Below are 22,527 nucleotides of genomic sequence, written 5' to 3' on the forward strand. Positions count from 1 at the left end.
TGCCTGTTAATCCAGGTTATCCCGACTTCTTACTTTTGCATTCCAGTTGCCTATGATGAAAAGGACATCTTTTTTTTGGTGTTAGTTCTAGAAGGTTTTGTATGTATTTGTAAAACCATTCAACTTCAACTTCTTCAGCATTAGTGGTTGGGGCACAGACTGGGATTACTGTGCTATTGAATGGTTTACCTTGGAAACAAACCAAGACCATTGTGTCATTTTTGAGATTGCACCCCAGTACTGCATTTTGGACTGTTTTGTTGGCTATAAGGGCTACTACATTTCTTCTAAGGGATTCTTGCCCACCAGTAGTAGGTATAATGGTCATCTGAATTAAATTTGCCCATACTGGTCCATTTTAATTTACTGATTCCTAAAATATCAATGTTCTTGCCATTTCCTGTTTGACTACTTCCAATTTACCTTGATTCATAGTTCCTATGCAATATTGTTCTTTACAGCATTAGACTTTACTTTAACCACAAGACACATCCACAACTGGGTGTCGTTTCTACTTTGGCTCATCCTCTTCATTTCTGGAGCAGGATGATTAAAACACTTTTATTTATTTATTTTTTCATATGTGGAATCTACTTTAACAACAGATATAAATGAACTTATTTACAAAACAGAAACAGACTTATAGATACTGGAAACAAATTTATGGATACCAAGGGAGAAATGTGGGGGAGGGATAAATCAGGAGCTTTGGATTAACATACACACACTATTAGATTTAAGATAGATTGCCAGCAAGGCCCTTGTATATAGCATAGGGAACTCTCTTCAATATTCTGTGATAACGTATATAAGAAAAGAATCTGAAAAAAAAATGAGTATTTATATATGTATTACTGAATCACTTTACTATACCGGAAACTAACACAACATTTTAAATCAACTATAATCCAAAAAAAAAAAAAAAGCCATGTACCTATGGTCAATAAATCTATGATAAAGGAGGGAAGAATATCAATAGAGAAAAGACAGTTTTTTCATTAAATGGTGCTGGGAAAACTACATGTAAAAGAATGAAAATAGAATACACCCTGCCTGCCGCTGCTGCCAAGTCACTTCAGTCGTGTCTGACTCTGTGTGACCCCACAGATGGCAGCCCACCAGGCTCCCCCGTCCCTGGGATTCTCCAGGCAAGAAACACTGGAGTGGGTTGCCATTTCCTTCTCCAATTCATGAAAGTGAAAAGTGAAAGTGAAGTCGCTCAGTCATGTCTGACCCTCAGCGACCCCATGGACTGCAGCCTACCAGGCTCCTCCGTCCATGGGATTTTCCAGGCAAGAGTACTGGAGTGGAGTGCCATTGCCCTGTCCGAGAATACACCCTAATACCATACATAAAAAATAAACTCAAAATGGATCAAAGACCTAAATATAAGGCCAGATACTATAAAACTCTTAGAGAAAAACAGAACAGTTTTTGATGTACATTGCAGCGGTATTTTTTTTTGATCCACTTCCTAGAGTGAGAAAGATAAAAACAAATAGGACCTAATAAACTTAAAATCTTAAAGCACTTTTAATGGTTTAGGATTCTATCTGGAAAGTATTGCTTCATCATACATCAGAGAAAGTTAACCAGGGGAAGAGATACTGGATTAGCTTTCTAGCTTAAAAAGTTTTGAAATCTTACTTTTTAGAGTTCAGTTCAGTAGTGGGTTGGGGAACAAATTACAGTAGGGAGCAGGAGAGGATACAGAGAGATGACAAGAGAGCAGGCTGCTGGGCTGGGCCAGGGGAGAAAAACTGGTGCCTTAGATTCTGTTTGTGGTGGGGGAAATGGAGAGAGGTGGACAGATTTGAAAGAGTTTACTAAAAATACAGAACAGACCGATCAGTTCGATGAAGAGAGCCAGTGAGTTAGGAAGAAAGAAGAACCAAGGATGAGTTCTAGTTTTCTGGCCTGAGTGATTTAAGAATACTGAAGGAAGAACAGCAAGGGCGTGAGAAGAAATTCAGGAGCAGGTTGAGTCATAGCCACTGATAGAAACATTGCAGGTAGGACGTTGGTCAACGGGGTTGAGCAACGCAGAGAGGCTTCTTAGGGGCTGATCTCAAAAGGAACATAACTCTTATGACAAAATCATTTTAGATCAGTGGTAACCCCTGGTTCTCCACCATTCTTCACCTATTCTGTACTATTCAGACTTATTAATATGGGTCAGTGATAGTAAGTGGCTGCAAATGGGGAAAAATTTAAAATAAAACTTTGTCTCAGGATTTTTAAACACACACACAAACTCACAACTATAAGACATGCACTAAAACTTATTGGAAGAAAATACACCCAGAAATGCTTACTCTGGGTGTATAAGCACTTCTTAGAAGAAGTGCTTATAAAAAAGTTTTATTAAGTATTTTCTAAAGGATTTATGATCAATCTCTATTAACAACATGAAAAGGAAAATATCAGCAAAAATAAAATCATAACTTGGAAGAGTATACAATGACAGTAGTTGAAGAGTGGGAACAACTGTTCTTTCCAGACAAGGAAGGGACCTTACATCTGTGAGTCTTCTATGTAAATCATTCTAAAACTGACTGCTATTTCAGATTATGATCAGCTGACAGAGTGAGTTGGTATGAGCACTTTTGGATTTATAAAATTATAGGAAAGGCTTTGAACTTTTAAACTTCTCCAGTTGTTTTCTTTAAAGTTATGAAGAACCTGGGACAAGACGCATTTTACCTTCCAACTTCCCTGCATAAATGTTACATGAGTCGAATTGAATACTGGTGATAATAATTAGTAGGCTAATGTTTATTAAGAGTTTCCCATATAAGGAGGTCAGTTCTATATACTTCCCATGCAACTTTCAAAACGAATCAATGAATTGGGTTCAATCATTCTTGAAGGTAAAGAATGTAAACTAAAATAAATCACACAGAAAGGCAAATACTATAATCTCACTTATCATTGTTGTCGTTTAGTCACTAAGTCATGTCTGACTCACAAACCCATGGACTGTAGCCTGACAGGCTCCTCTGTCCATGGGAGTTATCAGGCAAAAATACTGGAGTGGGTTGTCATTCTCTTCTCTAGAAGAAATCTAAAACAAACTGAATAGATTGGTAGAATAGATAGATAGAATAGATTGGTAGTTGCTGCAGAGGAGGAAAATGGATGAAGGTAGTCAAAAAGATAAGATGAGTAAGTCCTGGGGCTGAATGTACAGAATGGTGACTGTAGGTAACAACACCACACTGTATATTTAGAAATTACTAAGAGAGCAGATCTTAAAAGTTCTCATCACAGGAAAATATTGTAACTATGTGAGATGGTAAATGTTAACTAAAGTTATTGTGGTGACCATTTAACAATATATAAATCTATTGAATCATTGTATTGTCCACTTTAAACTAATACAATGTTATATACAAATTATAACTCAATATTGGGATTAAAAAGCACAAAACAAAACAAATAACAACAGCAAAAATTAAAGCATGGCAGGTTGTATAACTCACATAGGTGCACGAACAGTAAATAGAAAAGCTAGAATTTAAATTTAACTCATCTGACTTCAGAATCCACTGTCTTAACTACTATATTATTTCACTTCTCTGGCAAGAAGCTTGATTTAAGTCCTCATTGGCTTAACAAATATTTAATGAGTACTATGTGCTAAGCACTGTGCTGGCCGCAGCAGAGCCAGCATAAATTAGAGTCCCTCCCTTTTAAGAGTTTCCCATCTGGTGGTGGAGATGGTGAACATACTGTCCTTGGGATGGGACTGTGGCCAGAGACTGTGTGTCCTCAGCAGGGACACAGATGAGAGGATCTAACTCTATCTTTGGGGCTCTTATTGAAGCAACCAATGTCACTGTTAAAACTTGAAGGAACAGTAGGAATTATATGTCTGTTTATGACATATATGCAGAGGAGGCGGGCTTCCCAAGTGGCATTAGTGGTAAAGAACCCACCTGACAATTCAGGAGACACAGGTGTCTCGGGTTTGACCCCTAGGTAGGGAAGATCCCCTGGAGGAGGCCATGGAAACCCACTCTAGTATTCTTGCCTAGAGAATCCCCATGGACAGAGGAGCCTGGTAGGCTATAGTCCGTGGGGTTGCAAAGAGTGGGACACAACTGAAGCGACTGAGCAGGCATACACACATGCAAAGGAGGAATTTCAGTTAGCTGGAAGATCTGGTATTGATAGATCTGATCACAGGCCAGAAAAACATCATGTCAATGGTAAGGGACACAATATTGATTGCAATCCTACTTTAAAATTTGTTGCATGTAATCGGAGATCTGGTCTGTTTTGAATATAAAAGTAAACACTACTTCTCTTACACAGACACTATAAGAACAGAAGTTTTGAACTTGAAGTATCTGAACTTCTTATTTTACAGGTAAGAAAATTATAGCCCGGAGCAATTAAGTGATTTGCCTGAGACCACACAGTTACTGGTTTGAAAAGTGGGTCTAGAACCCGGGTTTGCCTTCAGTCAGGCAGGCCTGTCCTTTACCCAAGCCCATCACCTTCAGAGCATAGTTCCATCTGTTCATGGATTCACAGCTGCTGTATAAGCCTGTGTAGGTTGTTTACTGGACCAGGGTAGCTGCCACGGAGTGTGATTGGGCCAAAGTCCACCCAGAGGAAGTAGCAATTTTTTCTCACTCTCACAGGCACTTTGCCTGCATGTGTGTGTGCTAAGTCACTTCAGTTGTGTCCGACTCTTTGAGACCCTGTGAACTGGTAGCCCTCTAGGGTCTTCTATCTATGGGGATTCTCCAGGCAAAAATACTGGAGTGTGTTGCCATGCCCTCCTCCAGGGGATCTTCCCGACCCAGGGATCAAACCTGAGTCTCTTCTTTCTCCTGCATTGGCAGGCGGGTTCTTTACTACTAGGGCCACCTGGGAAGCCTTTCATGGGCACTTTATAGGAAAGGAATTGCCCTCTTGAAATAAATGTAGCCCAGCCTACAGAAACACCAATTTTGTCATATTCTGTGTTAACACAGTGATATCACTTATATTTTTACCCATGCTATTCAAAGAATTTAGTGATTACTGCTTTAGTGCCAGTTGGCTCATAGAAACCAGTTCTAGTAGGTGGATTTCCAGCAAGTTTCATTGGTGTGACTTCTCTGCCTACTAGTGGGTCCCAGCCATGTCCCTTCCAACAAGGTATAGGGGTTTGGAGGGAAGAGGGGTTCATCCTTGAGCACTTCATCTCAGCTCTGGAGTAGTGGCTTTCCACTTAGAGTATTCCAGTGTTCTTTTGAGTTCCTGTTACTTCTTTCTTTTTGTGGGGGGAGTGGGTGAAGGGGAAGCTGTGCCACACAGTATGTGGGATCTTCCATGACCAGAGATTGAACCCAGGCCCAGTGCACTGGGAGCATGGAATCTTAACCACTGGACCACCAGGGAAGTCTAGGTCCCTGTTACTTCTTACCAGTCAGTCCCTTCTTATGCTAGTCCCTATCATGGATAATAGTTCTTATAGTAAACACTCCCTGTTCACATACACTGTGTAATTTCTCTCTCCTGAAAAGACTGTTACTGATTCATAACCCCCCAAATTTCACCAGCAGCCAAACACAGCCTGCTTTCCGAGAGGGAAAAAGATTATGGCACTACCAAGAACTACATGCTAGCTGCACGTGCTACCTGGAGGGCCCGGGTCCTTGTAGATTAGCTGGGAGTTAATGAAAGGACGTAAAGAATGGACATTGCCCTTTAATTTCCCTGAGTTCCTTGACTTGAAGGGCAATGAGACACATGTATATAATATGGTCAGTGGGGGTGGGAACACAGACTTAAATGTACTACTCATAGGTGTTTTCCAACAGAGTGAAGGAGAAGCATAACAGTTACATGGGAAGGAACTCTTGGATCTTAAAGGTTGACTGAGGCTTTGCCAGGCAGGTAGTGGGAAAAGAATATGCCATGCAGAAACAACAGGACAGACAGAAGCCTGGTATGACAAGGAATAGCCACTCTCAGAAACTGTCAATAACACAGAATGGCTGGGTAGGGGTGACAGCTCTAGTGAAGGAGTTTGACCTTATCCAATGCAAATGGAAAAAGATGAGTTTAAACAGGAGTACAGAATCAGGTAGATGGGCAGGATTGGGGGACACTGAGGGCTAGTTATGAGGAACAGATGAGATAGTAGCTGTGAAAACACCCATTTTGGATAATGTCTATAACGAGATAGCCTTGCTGCAATTTGGTTCTAAGCATGAAGGATGATTAGAGGCTTCGCTGATGGCTCAGATGGTAAAGAATCTGCCTGCAATGCAGGAGACCCGGGTTCAATATCTGGGTTGGGAAGATTCCCTAGAGAAGGGAATGGCTACCCACTCCAGTATTCTTGTCTAGAGAATTCCACGAACAGAGAAGCCTGGTGGGTTATAGTTCATGGGGTCACAAAGAGTCAGACACGACTGAAGGACTTTCACTTTCAGCTGTTTGTTTCTTTTCCCAATGAATGATGAGGCTTCATGCTCCTATACAGTAGAATTATTCTGATCGTTGGGCCAGATGACAGTGTGGTGACAGCATCATATGATAATGTGGTAGCTTTATTGCAATTTATACTTCTCTACCTCCCTCCCAGCTCCCCACCTGACCATCAGTGCCAGAAAGTTGGTGCCTTTGTGTTTTATAGTAAACAAAGACCACTGTATAAGTTTGCTTTTACAGCCTGTTGCTCAAAATAGCAGGCTTCTAAAAGAGAGTTTGGAGAAGGCAATGGCACCCCACTCCAGTACTCTTGCCTGGAAAATCCCATGGATGGAGGAGCCTAGTAGGCTGCAGTCCATAGGGTTGCTAAGAGTCGGACACGACTGACCGACTTCACTTTCACTTTTCACTTTCATGCATTGGAGAAGGAAATGGCAACCCACTCCAGTGTTCTTGCCTGGAGAATCCCAGCGACGGGGGAGCCTGGTGGGCTGCCGTCTGTGGGGTCGCACAGAGTCGGACACGACTGACGTGACTCAGCACCAGCAAAAGAGAGTTTTAAAGTGAGAATATATACTCCATCTCATCATTTTACAGAAGAGCAAACTGACACCAGCTCATCAAAGACTCGTCTAAGAGCAAGTGAGAGAGGGAATTACAATCAGGTGTTTGGAAGATTTTGCAGGCGCTCTTTGCTGCCGACTTTGTGCACTGTGTTTAGTCACTCAGTCATGTCCGACTCTTTTCAACCCCATGGACTGTAGCCCTCCAGGCTCCTCTGCCCATGGGGATTCTCCAGGCAAGAATACTGGAGTGGGTTGTCATGCCCTCCTCCAGGGGATCTTCCCAACCTGGGGATCAAACCCAGGTCTCCCGCACTGCAGGTGGATTCTTTACCATCTGAGCCACATGCTTGTTGACTGCCACTAGAAAAACAAAAGAATAATCTAGGGTACTTGTAACTCAAGGGATATCCTTTCAAAAACCACAAGGAGGTCCCAGATGGGCCCATATTCCTTACTCAACCAGCAGGTCAATCAGCAGTTCCTTTCAGGGATAGGTAGGAATCTTCATCTTCTTCAACATGAATCTTTCTAGTTTAAGGGCCAGAAACTTTTGTCTTGTGGGTAAGCAGTCTTATTACACATGTCAGCAATAAAGACACTCCATTTTTTTTTTTAATTGCATGAGGTTATGTCAGCAATCACTTTGTCATCTGCAGCACAATTTGGTTTGGAAGAATGGCTGAATTCCTTGTTTTGAATACCTGGAAGTATCACTGATATCCTTTGTCTTTGTTATTTATCATGGTTTATAGCTACTACTGGGCTTCCTGGATGGCTCTAGTGGTAAAGAACTTGCCTGCAAATGCAGGAGACATAAGAGACATGGGTTCCATCCCTGGGTCTGGAAGATCCCCTGGAGGATGGCATGGCAACCCACTCCAGTATTCTTGTCTAGGGAATCCATGGACAGATGAGCCTGGCTGGCTATAGTCCATAGGGTCACAGAGAGTCAGACATGACTGAAGCGATTTAGCATGCATGCATGTTACTACCACGTCTGTACAGTGGTCATCTGTCCTCTGCTAGGGCAAGACCTGTGAAGTTTTCTTAGAACCTTGTCACCTAAATGATAATCTTCTCTCACCATAAATGCTTTTCATCCCATGTGTAGGGCCATCCTTCAACAAACTGGTTGTTGACATGCCATGCCTGCAGGAGGCTGGGGGAGGGCCCTGCGCCTCCCAGCAATCCATCTTCCACATCTATGAGCCTGATAGGAATGTACTTGCCGTGGCTCCGAGGCAAGGTGAATGGGGCTAGAGAAATAGAAAACAAGTGAGAAGAACAAAGCTGTGATGGGACAGCCAGCTTATCGATGACAAAGTTTGCTCTGGGCTGCAGACTTATTTCTACTCTAAGACACTTATTACACTGATACCCAAGGGTATAAAATATCTCTAGTCTCATTCTCCACTTACCGTGGAGATAATAACTCATGCTTATCTCAAGAATCTCTTCCATTTCTGTGTAATTATCATAAAATGCTCCACAGATAAAATAGAGTTTTTAAAGATTACTTGCCCTTACATTATTAAGCCAGCTTTTTGTGTTTGTTTCTGGTCTGGTGACTCTGCTCAGCTAAGGAAAAGTAATATTCTCTATCTCTTTTCCTCATAAAAGGTGCCTTGTGATCACTGGATATTAACTGCCCCACTTTCCCCTCTTATTCCTTTCTGGGTGCTGGGTCTTAGTTGTGGCATGTGGAATCTTTTAGTCGTGGCATTCGAACTCTTAGCTGTGGCCTGTGGGATCTTATTCCCTGACCCAGGATTGAACCTAGGCATTGGGAGGAGGGAGTCTTAGCCACTGGACCACCAAAAAGTCCCTCCAGTTAGCCTTTTATTTGAAATTATTTCTGCCCATTTTTATTATTTATTTATTTTAAACCACCCAAAATTTCTTTGGTGTATCTCAGGAGAATTATTTCTGACAAAGCTTCAGCCTTCAAACTTACTGTTCATTAAGTTTTTAGTTCCCTTCTAAGGACTCAGCAATATCAGCATTCTGGGTTTGCATTACATTTCAAAGCAGAAAAAATTATTTCTAAGTGTTAGATAAACCAGAATGTCCTAAGTTTATACAAAACAGAGTCTCTGCTTTTGAAATGCAAGTCACAATGGGATGAACAACAGAAGCACGGACATAAAAGGACATTCAGTGACCTGTAATATGAGTTACAGCTTGGCCACTGACTGCAAGGGCAGTCAGTGGGGCCAAAAGTACCTTGTGTATATGTTAATAATTATTGTGGTTATGAAAATATTTAGCAAACACACTGCTAGAGTATTGTCCCTTTTTCCCACATAATTTGAAAGCATGGCATGAGAATTTCTTTTTTTCCAAATTTGTGAAATTTCATTTGTAAAGGGCTTTAAGAGAACAAGTCTGTAACCTAATTAACTCCAAACTTAACATTTTCCCTTTATTTAATATAAAATATCTTGAAGTTTATACATTTTCAAAATCTGTATATATGTTATGGGAATGTAATTAATCATCTGCAGAGCACATGAATTCTAGCAAAGACACTTTGTCAAATTATCTCATCTTACTCATGATCTTTGTATCTCACCAATTTTGCTTGGTTTCTGATTTCTCTGAGTTGGGATTAAATCAGTGAATTCCTTCCACTGCATAATTAGGACTGCTTTAAAACTATGTAATTACAAACCTCAACTGCCGATTGTACATTGCACTCATTGTCATAACTGCCATTAGCATGGTTTTAAATTCTTTCAGATCTGTGGGGAAAGATGTTCTGTTAATAAGTTCCACTGCTATGTCTGATATTGATTATCTGTGGCAATTATAGACTTGGGTGGGATCCAAAACTAGACACAGAACCTGGGAAAATGCCAATGTTTTGTGAATTAAAGGAATTTTTAAGAAAAAAAAGTTCTTTAAAACATTAAAACTGTGGATGAAAGAGTTAATATAAGATTTTAAAAGTATACAATGGCCAGCTTAATTTTATAAATGGGTACAGATCTAACCTATTGGTCTTCTTAGGAGGGGAAAAGCATTTTGGGTAGTTATCTGCTCTAATTTTGATTACTTACAGAAATTAAAATATTTTATGAAGGTGTTTTGAAGCCTGATTTGACAGCTTCTGCTCTGTGCACTCCCAATGCTGGTCAGCCCCCAATCTCCTCCCTTACAATGAACTTCTATGAGTCCAAGATCCTGACTCCCTCATATTCATTAAAGTCTAGAGGCTGTAGATGTGTGTCCGACTCTTTGCAATGCCATGGGGTATAGCCCGCCAGGCTCGTCCATCCATAGGATTTTCCAGGCAAGAATACTGGAGTGTGTAGCCATTTTTTTCCCCCAGGGGACTCTTCCTGACCGAGGGATCGAACCCAGGTCTCCTGCATTGTGGGCACTTTTTACCATCTGAGCCACTAGGTAAGCCCACTTAAAATTGTTGTAACATCCTCCTCATTCAGAAAGCTCACCCTGATGAGACTTTGGTCACGTACCAAATATAAAACCAAAAACACTTCATGATTAAAAAAAAAAAGAAAACCACCTCACAAACTCTCTTTTAAGAAGGTAAGGCGTTCATAATCCCCATGAAAACAGTTTCTTTTGGAGTAAGTTTTTTAGTTATGTGCTCATGTATCAAATGGTACACTCTTTGACTTTACTGATATCCAAGCCTGATTCACTAATTTAAATCCATTTAAGCCATTTTCATCAAGTTTCTTTGTTAAATCTCTTTAGACAATCAACATGCTTTGTTATTTTATAAGTTACGAATTTGAGAGAACAAAAAACTATATATAGTAAATTCAGAAGATCCAATCAAGCTCTTGTCTCTCATTATCCACATTATGTATATAGTTATATATACACTTTGATCATTATAATTTCCCTGCTACGCATTTCTCGGGGGTGTGTGCCTGCTCAGTTGTGTCCGACTCTTTACAACCCCATGGACTATAGCCCCCCACGCTTCTATGTCCATGGGATTTTCCAGCAAGAAAACTGGAGTGGGTTGCCATTCTCTCCTTCAGGAGATCTTCCCAACCCAGGGATCAAATCCTGTCTGCAGTGCCTCGTGCACTGGTAGGCAGATTCTTTACCACTGAGTCACCTGGGAAGCCCCCATGCATTTCTAGATGATATAAATGAGCTGAATTGTGGTGGGAAAATGTCCCAGGGGATCTTAACTACAATAAGGCTCTTATAATTTGCTGGAAGCAAGTGGTATTCATTTACTCTTTTACTTAAAGTTTGTAACAAAAGCAAACAGGTAGATTTTTGTTAAAAATCTTCAAGTTGGTAGATCTTTAAGGCTTTGCAACTAGATAAATGCATACTTTAGAATGAAGAAATTAGCTTTTAAAGCAAAGTGAGTGGGGAAAAAAGCTGGCTCTGCAAAAACTTAGAGTTCAGTCCACCTGTTTGAATAAGTATTTTTAGATAATTGTGAGTCAGGTTAGTAACATACTTAAAAGAGCTGTTATTAGCATGGTGACTTATTCTACCTTATGAAGATACACTGAAGTAAAAAAGAAAATTTAGGAATAATGAGTTGACACCTCTCCCTCTTTTCCTCCAATCTGGTTGATAAATAGGAATCTTCAGCTAACTGATTCCAAGTTAGGTGTTGGTAGTTTCTAGACATGTTCTCTTCTCTTTAGTTTTTTGAGAGGAGCTGTCAGGTTATGTGGCAAATGATTAACTCTGTCACTTTGGGCTTTGCATGCCTGCTTTTAAGTATGATGGGTTTCAGTCTTGCAATGGAAAAAAATACAAAAGTCACCTTAAGTCTTACAGTGCAACAGTTTTAATAGTCCTCGCTAAAATAGGCAGTACAGTTTAGCAAGTCAACATTAAAAGCAATCTTGCCTTGTTTAAAACGTTTCTACTTAAGAATGATTCCTGCTGTCTGCCATCCCTTCACTTAAGGTATAAGCCTGAAGAAATACTCCCAAAGTGCATTTCTTTTATTTCTCATTAAAGATAGCACTGGGATTTGCTTCCCAATAGCAAGTCCAGAATTAGAGCATGCCAACCTTGTTGGAAGGCTGCATAGTTTCAGTTGAGTTAAGGTCTCTTAGAGAAGTACCCTTCTCATTTCCATGGGGGATGCAAAAGCCACGGAAGTTTTTCGGAAAAAAAAAAAATTATACCAGGTTCCTCTGTGGTATCTTCTCTTACCACGAATAAATATTTAAAGCATCCTTGAGTCGTGAACTACCGGAACACTCAATTGTCACTTCAGTTTCCAGGACAATAAAATCTGGAGGCCTGGTGCGAATATTCTGAATTTGGTGGGATGAGACTCCACGTACAGGGAGGGTCAGAATTCTCGGGGTTAGAACTGGGGGCTGAGGAGGTGTAATGGGAAGAGAGTCCTGGAGCTCTCGGGCTATTGCTTGTCGTCGTGGGGGTCACCAGGGAAGATCGCTTCCTCCGAGGACCTGACTCCCTCGGGGAGCAGAGTGGCGCGCACTTTTCTCTTCTCCTTAAAACGGCCTGAGCGCGAGATCTTCAAATTTCGGCGGCTGTTGCCCGATTTTTCCCCGCCCAACTTGTCTAGCTTGTGGGGCTCGCCGGCGCCCCCGAGGAGACTGGGGTGCTGATTCTCCCGGGAACTGCTCGTCCAGTCCTGGACGGGCGGCGCGGGTTCCCCGGGGGCAGGCTGGGCTGGCGGCTGCGCACCCCCGGCGGCCTCCTTGTTTTTCTTCCTGCTGTTCGTTAGCGAATTCCACCAGGAGCCCGAGCTGCCGGTGCCGCTGCCGTCGGCCATGGCAGGCCGGCCGAGGGGCGCTGGGCGCGGGGCGCGGGGAAGGGCCTCGGCGGCAGCAGCTGCTCTCGGGTCCACCCGACCCTGCCCCGGCCTCTCGCGAGCGGGCTGCGGGCTGGGGGCAGAGGCCAGCGGCTTGTGCTGGGGAAGAAAACAAAACTTGGTTACTGAGTTTGTCGAAGTCACGTGTGCCCCAATCCCACTTCCTCTCCAGTGCTCCAGCAGGCACAGGATCGGCTGGGGTCCGATGGTCCGCAGCCACGGGCTTTCAGAGCGCCTCGCCGCGCCCCCCAGAGCGCAGGCGGACGAACCGCCTCCCGGGCGCCGCCTTCTGGTCTGGAGACAGTCTTGGCGCTCCCCGGCTTCCAGGATAGGGCAGTGGTCCGCGCTCGAGGGCCACCCAGGGGTGGGTGCCAGGGCTTCTGGATTAACAAGGCCGCAGAGGGAAAAGGGCCCGTCCTGTCAGTCTACCCCATTGTAAACGACGCCCAAAGTTGACCCACCCGGTCCAAAATGACACGTGGGAGGAGGGCGCCCGGACGCAAGCGCGTCCCCGCTGTACGTGGGCACGAACAGTAGACCGCAGACAGTTCCGAAATTTCCCTCAAAGGTTTTTGCTCCCTAGACTTTCGTCCCGGGATCCTTTTTCGATGTCATTTTTCGGGGGCGGGGGCTGGGGATTTACAGACCAGCAAGAGTGAGAGACAAGCGTGTGGTGTTTTGTTTCTTTTAAATTCTGCTTTTGACAAAACGTCTGCCTTGTGACTTTCAGAGAAGCATGTCTAGACTTCCCTTGAAAACCGCCGCCCTACTCTTCCTTTTATTCTCCAAAGACCAATCTTGCGTCTCTTTGAAGCCACCCCCGGTCGGCAGTTGAGATGAGCCCAAGTACCTCTTTCCTTAGTTCTGTATTAAAATATGCACCGAGTCTGTGTGTACTAGGCAACTCAACTCGGGATTTTTAGTTCAAATTAAAGGCTTCTGTTCTTTTCCTTGCGCAATTCCCTCCTCCAAAGGAGAGGGCGCACAACGGAACTCCAATCTGCCCTCCTCCCAGCTTTTACAACAGCACTCAGCGAAACGAAAAGGCAAAAAGTGTTACTAGCACTTAAGGTGCGAATATCAGAAAAGAGACTTCTCTGACCACTTTCTGTGTTGGGTCTACACCGAACTAACTCCACGAATGAGTAGGATTCGCTGGCGCCGCGGCTCATTTCCAGGTCTCCACTGGGCTCCTTCCCATCCCACGCGCGCGACGCTCCTGGGATTCGCCGGCGCTGGAGAGTGAAACTTCGGCGGTGTTTGTGGTTAGAAACTCTCCTCCCCAAACCGCTGGGAGAGAGAGAACCCGAACGCCTACGCCAGAGGCCGCCGAGGCCTCGGCTGAGCGGGGAGACCTTGGCACCGGCTCCTCCCCAAGACTCCCCGAGGGCACACTCGGGCAGCGACTTGAAAACAATAGAAGAAAAAAATAGCCAAAAGTTCTTTCCCTGCTGAAGGCACCCACACCCTCTGGCACAGTTTGCAATGGGTTTGCAAACATCCATTCTCCCTCCACTTTATAGATCGGAAAAGCACCCCCAAGTTGTTCACTGATGGTGGTGATGGTGATAGTAGTGGCTGTTCTGATGCTGCTTTCTGTCTTCTATCCTACGCTGTCTTCTCCACAATCAACTTTGTATGCACAGAAAGGCTATGTGTATTGCTCAAGGAAGAGATTGCAAATTACGCAGAGCGCCTGCTTCTAACAACTTCTCCTCGGGAGCTGGGGGAGCTCCCCAGGGTGACACCCCGTAATAAGCTCTGTCTTGGAGGACGGAGAATCACCCTATCGCTCACCTGCTCACCTGGACCCCGTGGCTCCGCACCTCTCTTTCCGGGCAAAGTCGGGAGCGCGTGCGCTTGGGTTAATCTGGAAGTCGGGGCGCGGCTTTCCTCTGTGCGGTCTTGGAGAGGTCGGGCTTCTTTCTGAAAGGTGTGCCAGCCGAAATCGCTGCAGTCCAGCTAAGCCGATTGCTGCGGCTGGTCTCCCCTGGCGCCTCCGATTTCCTGGCGCAGCGGCGACAGTAGCCCGGAGCTCCAAGTGTGGTTGGATCCGGCTGGAGGGCCCCGCGGTGAGTGGTGCCAGGCTCACTGCCCCAGGTGAATGGTCAGGCAAGCTCTCCCGCCTAGTAGTCTTTCATTCTCGGACGCGTCCCTTTTCCCTGGTAGCACCGCCCGGGAGCAGCCGGAAGATGGAACCTTAACTGCTCACTATGATGCACTGAACCGACCTACCGCGTCGGTCCAGCGCAGGAGAAGACATCTGCCCACCTGCTGGTTATTCGCCAAGTGATTCTGGAAACCAGAACTCCGGGGCAGCGGGAAGGAAAAAAAAAAAAAAAAAAAAGAACTCAGGAGGCGGACACTGCAGCCACAGGTGCAGGTAGAAAGTTCGCGTTCCCGCCCTCCAGGGACGAGATTGGACCAGGTCGCATACGTGGCGCCAGCCTTGGGATGTCTGATTGGAGAAAGGCTCCGTGTGCGCCGCTCCGGAGCCGGACTCCTGGAAGAAGAAACGGAGGCCGGCCGATCAAGGCTGCAGGTGGGCGCCTGTGGACAAAAGTCGTCGCAGTTCTCCCTCTGCCCCTTCCCCAATTTCTTTTTTCCTTTACTCTCCGGTTCCCCGGCTGTGGCCACTCAGCTCCTGGAATCTCAAGTTCTGTAATTCTCAGGAGCCGTTCCATAACCAAGCAAAATATTGCAGAGCTGCAGGCGCCCTGGGTTGAAAGGCTGTAACATTAACAAGTTCGTTATGTGCTAGCCAGGCGCTGTTCCAAGCGCTTTCTGTGGATTAACTCATTTATTCCTCCTCCCAGCAACCCTAGGAGGTAAGAACTATGATTATCCTCAGTTGACAGGAGAGGAGAACTTAGCTGTGAAAGGTAAACGGTTGCCCAAGGTTACAAGGCTGGTACCAGGTAGAGCTGTATTTGTACCCCGGAGATCTGACTCCGGCTCCCGGGGGTTTTATCGGCACCTTATACCAGAGCTTGGCCCTCAGTGTCGGGCTCTTAGCACGACTTAGTGAGCATGGGAATTACCTTTTCTCGGGTCTGGAAGTCCGTGGACCGCCACTGCACTCGGGGAGTAAAAATCCAGCCCAGAGCTGGAATTGAAGTAAGTGAACCTGCCCGTTGCCGGTCAAGTTTCAGGAGGCTTTTGTTCCTAGGAACAAATGGGTGGTTTTTGTTACCTGGACAGAAAGGCTTTGACATAGGGAATTTTCACTAATAAAGGCAGAGGGGCAACCGGCTTCATCTTTCAGGATGCATTTCTTTTTCAAAGAACTTTTTTGCTGCTCCCTAAGCTCAGGGTGTAACTTCTCTGAAGGACTGGAGCAACCGACATCCCAGCATGTTGGTTCTGAGGACTTGCCGAAGGGGTGAAAGTAGTGGAAGACACGATACCTAGGTATTCCAGAATTTAAAATTTGGAATTAATAGAAATTCTTATAGATGGTTTCAATTTATGAAATATGGTAAAAATACAAATACTTTATATTTTTAACTTCTTAGTTTAGCGTTCTTGGATTTTTAAAATGATAACCACAGCAGCATGTATTTGAAAGTGATGCATTTTCATATATTTATTGGAATTAATTTTAGAGAGAAAACTTACAATCACATCACCAGAATGGAACAAAGATAAGCCACCAACTGTGAGAGGAGGACAGGACAAGTTGTCATAGTCCCATTCTGTTACAGAGAAGACACTGCACCAAGGAGGAAGGCCCAGTCTGAGGAACACTAGCTGCTGGAAAGTGGTAGAGCTGGGTTGCTACGTTGTTTGTTGATCAAATGGGTGAAGGGGAAAAAAAAAAAAACATTTAGGAAAAGAAAATGAGTCCTGCCAAATGGCTCCTCATCTAGCACGACTGAACAGAGGGCCAGCATTTTCTTAATAGATCAACATCCAGCTGCTGAAATTTAAAAATTTCAGTCTCTTCTCACATCACTCCCATTTGTGTTTAACAAGTTTTGGAATATTTCTATGTTTCATTGGTTTGATAACACCTTGCACATAACCCTTGAGTGCAGTAAAAACATTAAAATGGAGACCTGAGAACTAAGAAGAAATGAGGTACAAGGGACTAGGGAGATGGAGAATGGGTGATCACTCCAGGCAGAGGGAAGAGCATACACAAAAACCGTGAGCTGTGAAGGAGCTTAGGATTTTTAAGGAGTGAAGAGGCCAGTGTGACCTGAGTGCAAAGTGAGCGAAACACTGCAAGAGACAAAGCTAGAAAGGTGGGTGTGAGCAGACCATTCAGGACCTTGTCACTTGTAGGATTTTTGAACGTAATTCATCAAAGGGAAAGTAACATGGTAAGATCTGCATTTAAAATATCACTGAAGCTGTACAGAGTAGATGGAAGAGGGGACAAGATGGGGCTATGGGAAAACCAGGTAGGAACTGTTGGAGTACTTCAGGTGGGATATTTTGATGGCTGGTGGGAGAGTGCTGGAAGTGTGGATGGTGAGACTGTGTGCATGCTCAATCACTCTATTTAGTCATGTCCCACTCTTTACAACCCCATGGACCGTAGCCCACCAGGCTCCTCTGTCCATTGAATTCTCCAGGTAAGAATACTGGAGTGGGTTGCCATTTCCTCCTCCAGGGGATCATCCCAACCCAGGGAATGAACTCCTATCTCCTGTGTCTCCTGCACTGGCAGGCAGATTCTTTTACCACTGAGGAAAATGAAATTTATGCCAAAGAGATTTAGGAGGTAAAATCAACAGGACATTCTTTCATTCAGTTCATACAAAAAAGGAGCCTGAGTTTAATTAGAGGCTTAAAGAAGAGATACTTTTACAGACTTCCTTGTAACTAGGAGCACACACATGATCCAGTCTGACTTCAGGGGCTATAAGGAAGACTTCTGGAAATGCTCCTTCCTGAATAGAGGACAGAGCCTTCTGACAGAAAAACATCTTTTGGAGTATCCTTGATTCTTATGTTGCAGCACAGTGTGAGAGAGTGCAGCTGCCGTCATGCAACAGTGAGGCAACAGACATGGGAATAAAGCCCAGCACACTAAGGGATGACATGGGAGTGGGACAAATAGAACAGGTATTTTCTGTGATACGGGTGAGCCCCTGACGAGCGCTGGAATGATCCATCTCCTGACTACTAATTCAGTGTGATAATATGGATTCCTATGATTTAACCACAGCTTTACAACCACAGTTTTCTGTTACTTGCAGCCCAAAACATTCCTCCTTGATATAATCTAGTAGATTATAGAAAAAAAAGATATTTTTCAAAAGGCAAACAGGTAGTGTTGTCACATTTTTTCCCGATCAATCTGAACAGTTCTTCCTGGAAGAATGATTTAGTGAAATGTTTAAGTAATGGGGAGGTTTTTAGAGGCGGGGGATGCATCTGCAAAAGAAGGCACTTTCATTGAAAAGGCTTGGACTTAAGGAAATGAGAAGATAAAGGTATGTGTACAAATCTGGGTAAATCCAAAAGATGAGGTGAATCAGACTATCTGAGATATCATGGTAGTTTGACTTTAAAGACAGAGTTTTAAATCAAAACCATTAAAACTTATTTTCCTCCATTTTTGAATCTAGAATTGTTTAAATTTATAAAAATTTTCGTAACCAAAATCCCATGCAAAAAAAAAAAAAAAACAAGAAAAGAGAGTTAATGTTAAACAAATATGGTTTTATTATGTAAGTATTGATCTAGGAATCCTGCTGTTTGTTTCGATAAGGAGAACATGGGGGGCGGGTCCTAAACCTCTACATTGGTAAGTCATGAATACAGTGTAGATACATTTAAAAGTTGATTTATCTACCCAGTGAGTAGTCGTGACTTTCAATTGAAATATGCTTAGATTGGGCAGTACTTATATTTCTTCATAATATTTTTTTCTTGTCATTTTTAATTTTTCAGAAATATGTTGATGGTTTGAGAAAAGACAGTTTCTTTTTTTAAAAAAAAATTATATTGTTTATTTCTCAGGTGACCTTTAAGTGCAATAAATGATTACACTAAAAGACAACAGAAAATGAATTTCTAGAGAGCAAGGTTTGCTTACTAGAAATTGAAGGAGAAACTTTAGAATTTAAACCTGGCATTTGCAATTTTAGTAAATCTGGCATTGCATCAGAGGCTGAGAAATTGCTCTCTTTAAAGCATTTATGGTGGCAACTAGGGCAAGGAAAATATGCGATGAGAAAATATAAGACACACAGCTAATCAAACTGAAGAAAATACAGATCATTTATATTCTCTTCACCCAGGAATGACCATGGTTGATGTTTGGGTGTTAGTCCTTTTACTCTTTTTGCCCCCTATTTTCATGTTTTCTCCATTCACCTTCTCTCTTCCCTTCCCTTCCTTACCCTGCCTTCCCTCTTCCATCATCCCTTTCTTTTATGGACTCTTCCATTCTTTGAAAATTGGATTCGCTGCTCCCATGGCCTTTTCCTTTATAGTTATCCATGTACTGGTAATTTAATATTTCTTTTCTTGTTTCTGTGTATTCACATCAGTCTTGTTGGATTTAGTGTGTAAACTTTTAAAGAGAGGACATTGCACCCATGCCTGATGGTGGAATCCACTGTTCATAGCATCTCATCCTGTGCCGTCAGGTTAACATGAATGCATATCTAGAAGCATAAAAATTATAGTCCCCAAATATTACTAATCATGTCAGTTTCACACTTGACCTAAGTAAGGCTAGTTTGTACAATTCACCCTCTCTCTGAAATGCAGCCATCACCAGCTGACTCTTCCCAACTCTCCAAGCCTCCTCTTTTCTGAATCTGGTCCCTTAGTATTCTTGGATATTATTGTATGCTCCTCATTTTCCTTAAAAAATTATTTGTAGGAAAATTTAAGACCTAATCAAAAGTCACTTTTTCTAGAAATTCTTTTCAAGATCTTAGGGACCACTGTATACTAAAGTTCATGGCTTAGTATAAGTCATGTTTTGGGATAACCAGAAAAAGAGACTGTTAGCCTATAGTCACATCTGGGACAAGCCTCCCTACCCTCCCCAGATCTTTTCTGCTCCAAATTAGCTTAACTTTCCATAAAGATCTGTTGGTGGGGGGATGAGCATAGTTTACTTCTGGATTGCCCAAACCCTTTGCGGGCCAATGCTTATCAAGGGAAGGATGTTCTATTAATTGCTCTTTTTTGGATGAGCCCTACACTCACTTAAAATTCTGTCCCTTTTCCTTCAGGAGGAAACCAAAACCATTGGTTTGGTGCCCAATTGTTTCCAACAGGAGAATTAAGCCAAATAACCTGGCATGCCACTCACAGGACTGGGTGTGTTTTCATTTTATCGTAAATTGTTTGCTTGGTGTTTGTCCCCATGACTCGACTGTAATTTTCATATTTATTTATTGTCTGACTCCCTCACTCGAAAATGAGTTCCAGTGTATTTAGTGATCATTTACAGAACACTTTCTAGGTGCTAGGTATAGTTCTAATTGCTTTATAAATACTAAGTTATTTAATCTTCCTAAAAGCCCTTATGAAACAGGCACTATTATTATTATAGATGAGGTAACTGAGAGACTAAGAACTTAAGTTGCTTGCCCAAGGTCACGCAGCTAGTAAGTACTAGAGTCAGCATCTGACCCCAGGAAAACTGGCTTCAGTGTTCAGAGACTGACTTAGCACTGTGCTATGCCTCTCCATGAGCACTTGGCATGCGTGTGTGCTAAGTTGCTTCATTTGTGTCCTTGTGACCCCATGGACTGTAGCCCATTGGGCTCCCTTGTCCAAGGGATTCTCCAGGCAAGGATTACTGGAGTGGATTGATGTGTCCTCCTCCAGGGGATCTTTCCAACCCAGGGATCAGACTCATGTCTCTTACATCTCCCATATTAGCAGGTGGGTTCTTTGCTACTAGCGCCACCTGGGGAGTACTAGAACAGGTTACTATGAGTCTTTAGGACTTGGCATCTGCCTGACAATAATAATTTTTAATATTGTTAAATGTGTGACCATCCAATGCATAAATAGGAATGCTTTCTTGGTTATAATATGACTGACTTGTAAAAAGAAGTGTTTTAAAAGTGGCAGTGAAATAAAGTTTTAATTGGTTATTATTCTTAAGAATAGCCTGATTTGAGGACTTCCCTGGTGGTTCAGTAGTAAAGAATCCATCTTGCAATGCAGGGACATGGGTTCGCTCCCTGGTTAGGGAACTAAGATCCTACATGCCGTGAAGCAAGTGAGCCAGTATGCCACAGCTAGAGTCTGTGCCGCAGTGAAATGTCCTGCCTGATGCACCAAAGTCCGTGTCTGCCGCCACTAAGACCCGATGAAACCAAATTAATTAATTTTAAAAAGTTATATAAAAAAGGGAAAAGCCTGATTTTCTTTAATTCTGAGGAGTGAAAACAGTAGGTATGCCAAATCACCTGATACATTTTTGTGTTTCCCGTAAAACTGGAAGAGTACTATAATGTTGCAATACACATTGAAGGAGATGAGGTTAGGGGGTAAGGTGAGGATTGGGCAGAACAGTGTAATACCGGAGGATGGCAGCTGATATTTTATTAAATGGTGTACTTGGGGAATAAATGAATGATCTAGAGGACATGACATTTCAGAACACGGTTCCACAGCACATCCTGACTCTCTCAGGAAACAAAGATAATGCCACTTTAGTGTTTATCAGAAAATCACTGATGTAAATAAAAGCCGTGTGAATGTTCTCTGGCTGGTCACCTGGATCCAGGTCAGGGCCAGGGTAAACTAGATCCTGTAAAAGGTGATTTGCTAACTCCGGTTGTTCGTTTACCTTTTCAAAGAGTCGATTTGATTATGCTCCATTTTATTTTATTTAGATTTTATTTTCTCTTTTGTGCTTTGTTGAGGTGTCAGCTCATTAGGTCACACGTGTACAGGCATGAGGTGGATATCTGATGGGAGGGTAACATGATGCAGGGAGGGAATCTTTTGGTTTCCTCACCTGCTTCAAAGCCAGTGTCAAACTTGAAAGTGAAAGTAGTAGTTGCTCAGTCGTGTCTGATTCTTTGTGATCCCCTAGACTGCAGCCCACCAGGTTCTTCTGTCCATAGGATTCTCCAGGCAAGAATACTGGAGTCGGTAGCCATTCCTGTCTCCAGGGGAGCTTCCTGACCCAGGGATCAAACCCAGGTCTCCTACACTGTAAGCAAATTCTTTACTGTCTGAGTTAGAAGTCCATAAGAAATCGCTGCTTTTCTATCACAGGCTATTAGAAAAGGTGCATCAAAGTTTTGGGACTCAGCTTTCTGCTCAGTGCCAACACAGCTAAATCTCACACTGTTCACTCTTCAGAATATTCAGGTTCACCTATTTGATGTAATTTAAGTTACATAGTGGGGGAAACCGCTTCAGATTTTAAATGCTTACTCTGGGCTTTCACTTTGCTATGTGTTTATCCAAAAGTGGTTACTGTTCGTCCCACTTTTTTTTTTTTTTAATGGCAGAGCAACCCTGAGAGAGAGATTATAAGTTCTACAGTTTTATCTTAGAAAGTTGAAGCAGTTTGCTCAAGGTCACAAGAGCATAAGAGGTACAATTATTTTGACTCAGTTTCAATTACTCTTTCCTTAATACAGTGTTCTTCTTATATTTCTATTTGAATCTCATATTGCCATTTAGTTAATCATTCCATCAATAAGCGTTTGTTGGTATCAAGGCTATTATATCAAAAGAGGTAGTCATACTGAAAACATTTGAATTAGGTCATCATCTTCTAAGTTTCCCACT

General features: G+C 43.0%; 1 protein-coding gene across 2 annotated transcripts; it reads right to left on the minus strand.

Moving 5' to 3' along the window:
• Positions 1-11,767: 11,767 nt before the first annotated feature.
• Positions 11,768-18,411, minus strand: PRR15 (proline rich 15). 2 transcript variants are annotated; one of them, XM_061414252.1, is made up of 2 exons: positions 14,601-18,411; positions 11,768-12,894 (listed from the first exon to the last, which is right to left on the minus strand). In XM_061414252.1, the coding sequence occupies exon 2, from the start codon at positions 12,754-12,756 to the stop codon at positions 12,376-12,378; it is 381 nt and encodes a 126-aa protein (XP_061270236.1). In that variant the 5' UTR covers positions 12,757-12,894; positions 14,601-18,411; the 3' UTR covers positions 11,768-12,375. The 2 variants fall into 2 exon arrangements, with proteins under 2 accessions (XP_061270236.1, XP_061270235.1); XM_061414251.1 differs by having other exon boundaries at positions 14,593-18,411.
• Between the last annotated feature and the right edge of the window lie 4,116 nt (positions 18,412-22,527).

The sequence above is a fragment of the Bos javanicus genome, chromosome 4 (genome assembly GCF_032452875.1).
Source record: "Bos javanicus breed banteng chromosome 4, ARS-OSU_banteng_1.0, whole genome shotgun sequence".
NCBI classification, from domain to species: domain Eukaryota; kingdom Metazoa; phylum Chordata; class Mammalia; order Artiodactyla; family Bovidae; genus Bos; species Bos javanicus.

Excerpts from the sequence above, each read along its gene's own strand:
- PRR15 (XM_061414252.1), bottom strand. The coding sequence starts at position 12,756 with ATGGCCGACGGCAGCGGCACCGGCAGCTCGGGCTCCTGGTGGAATTCG.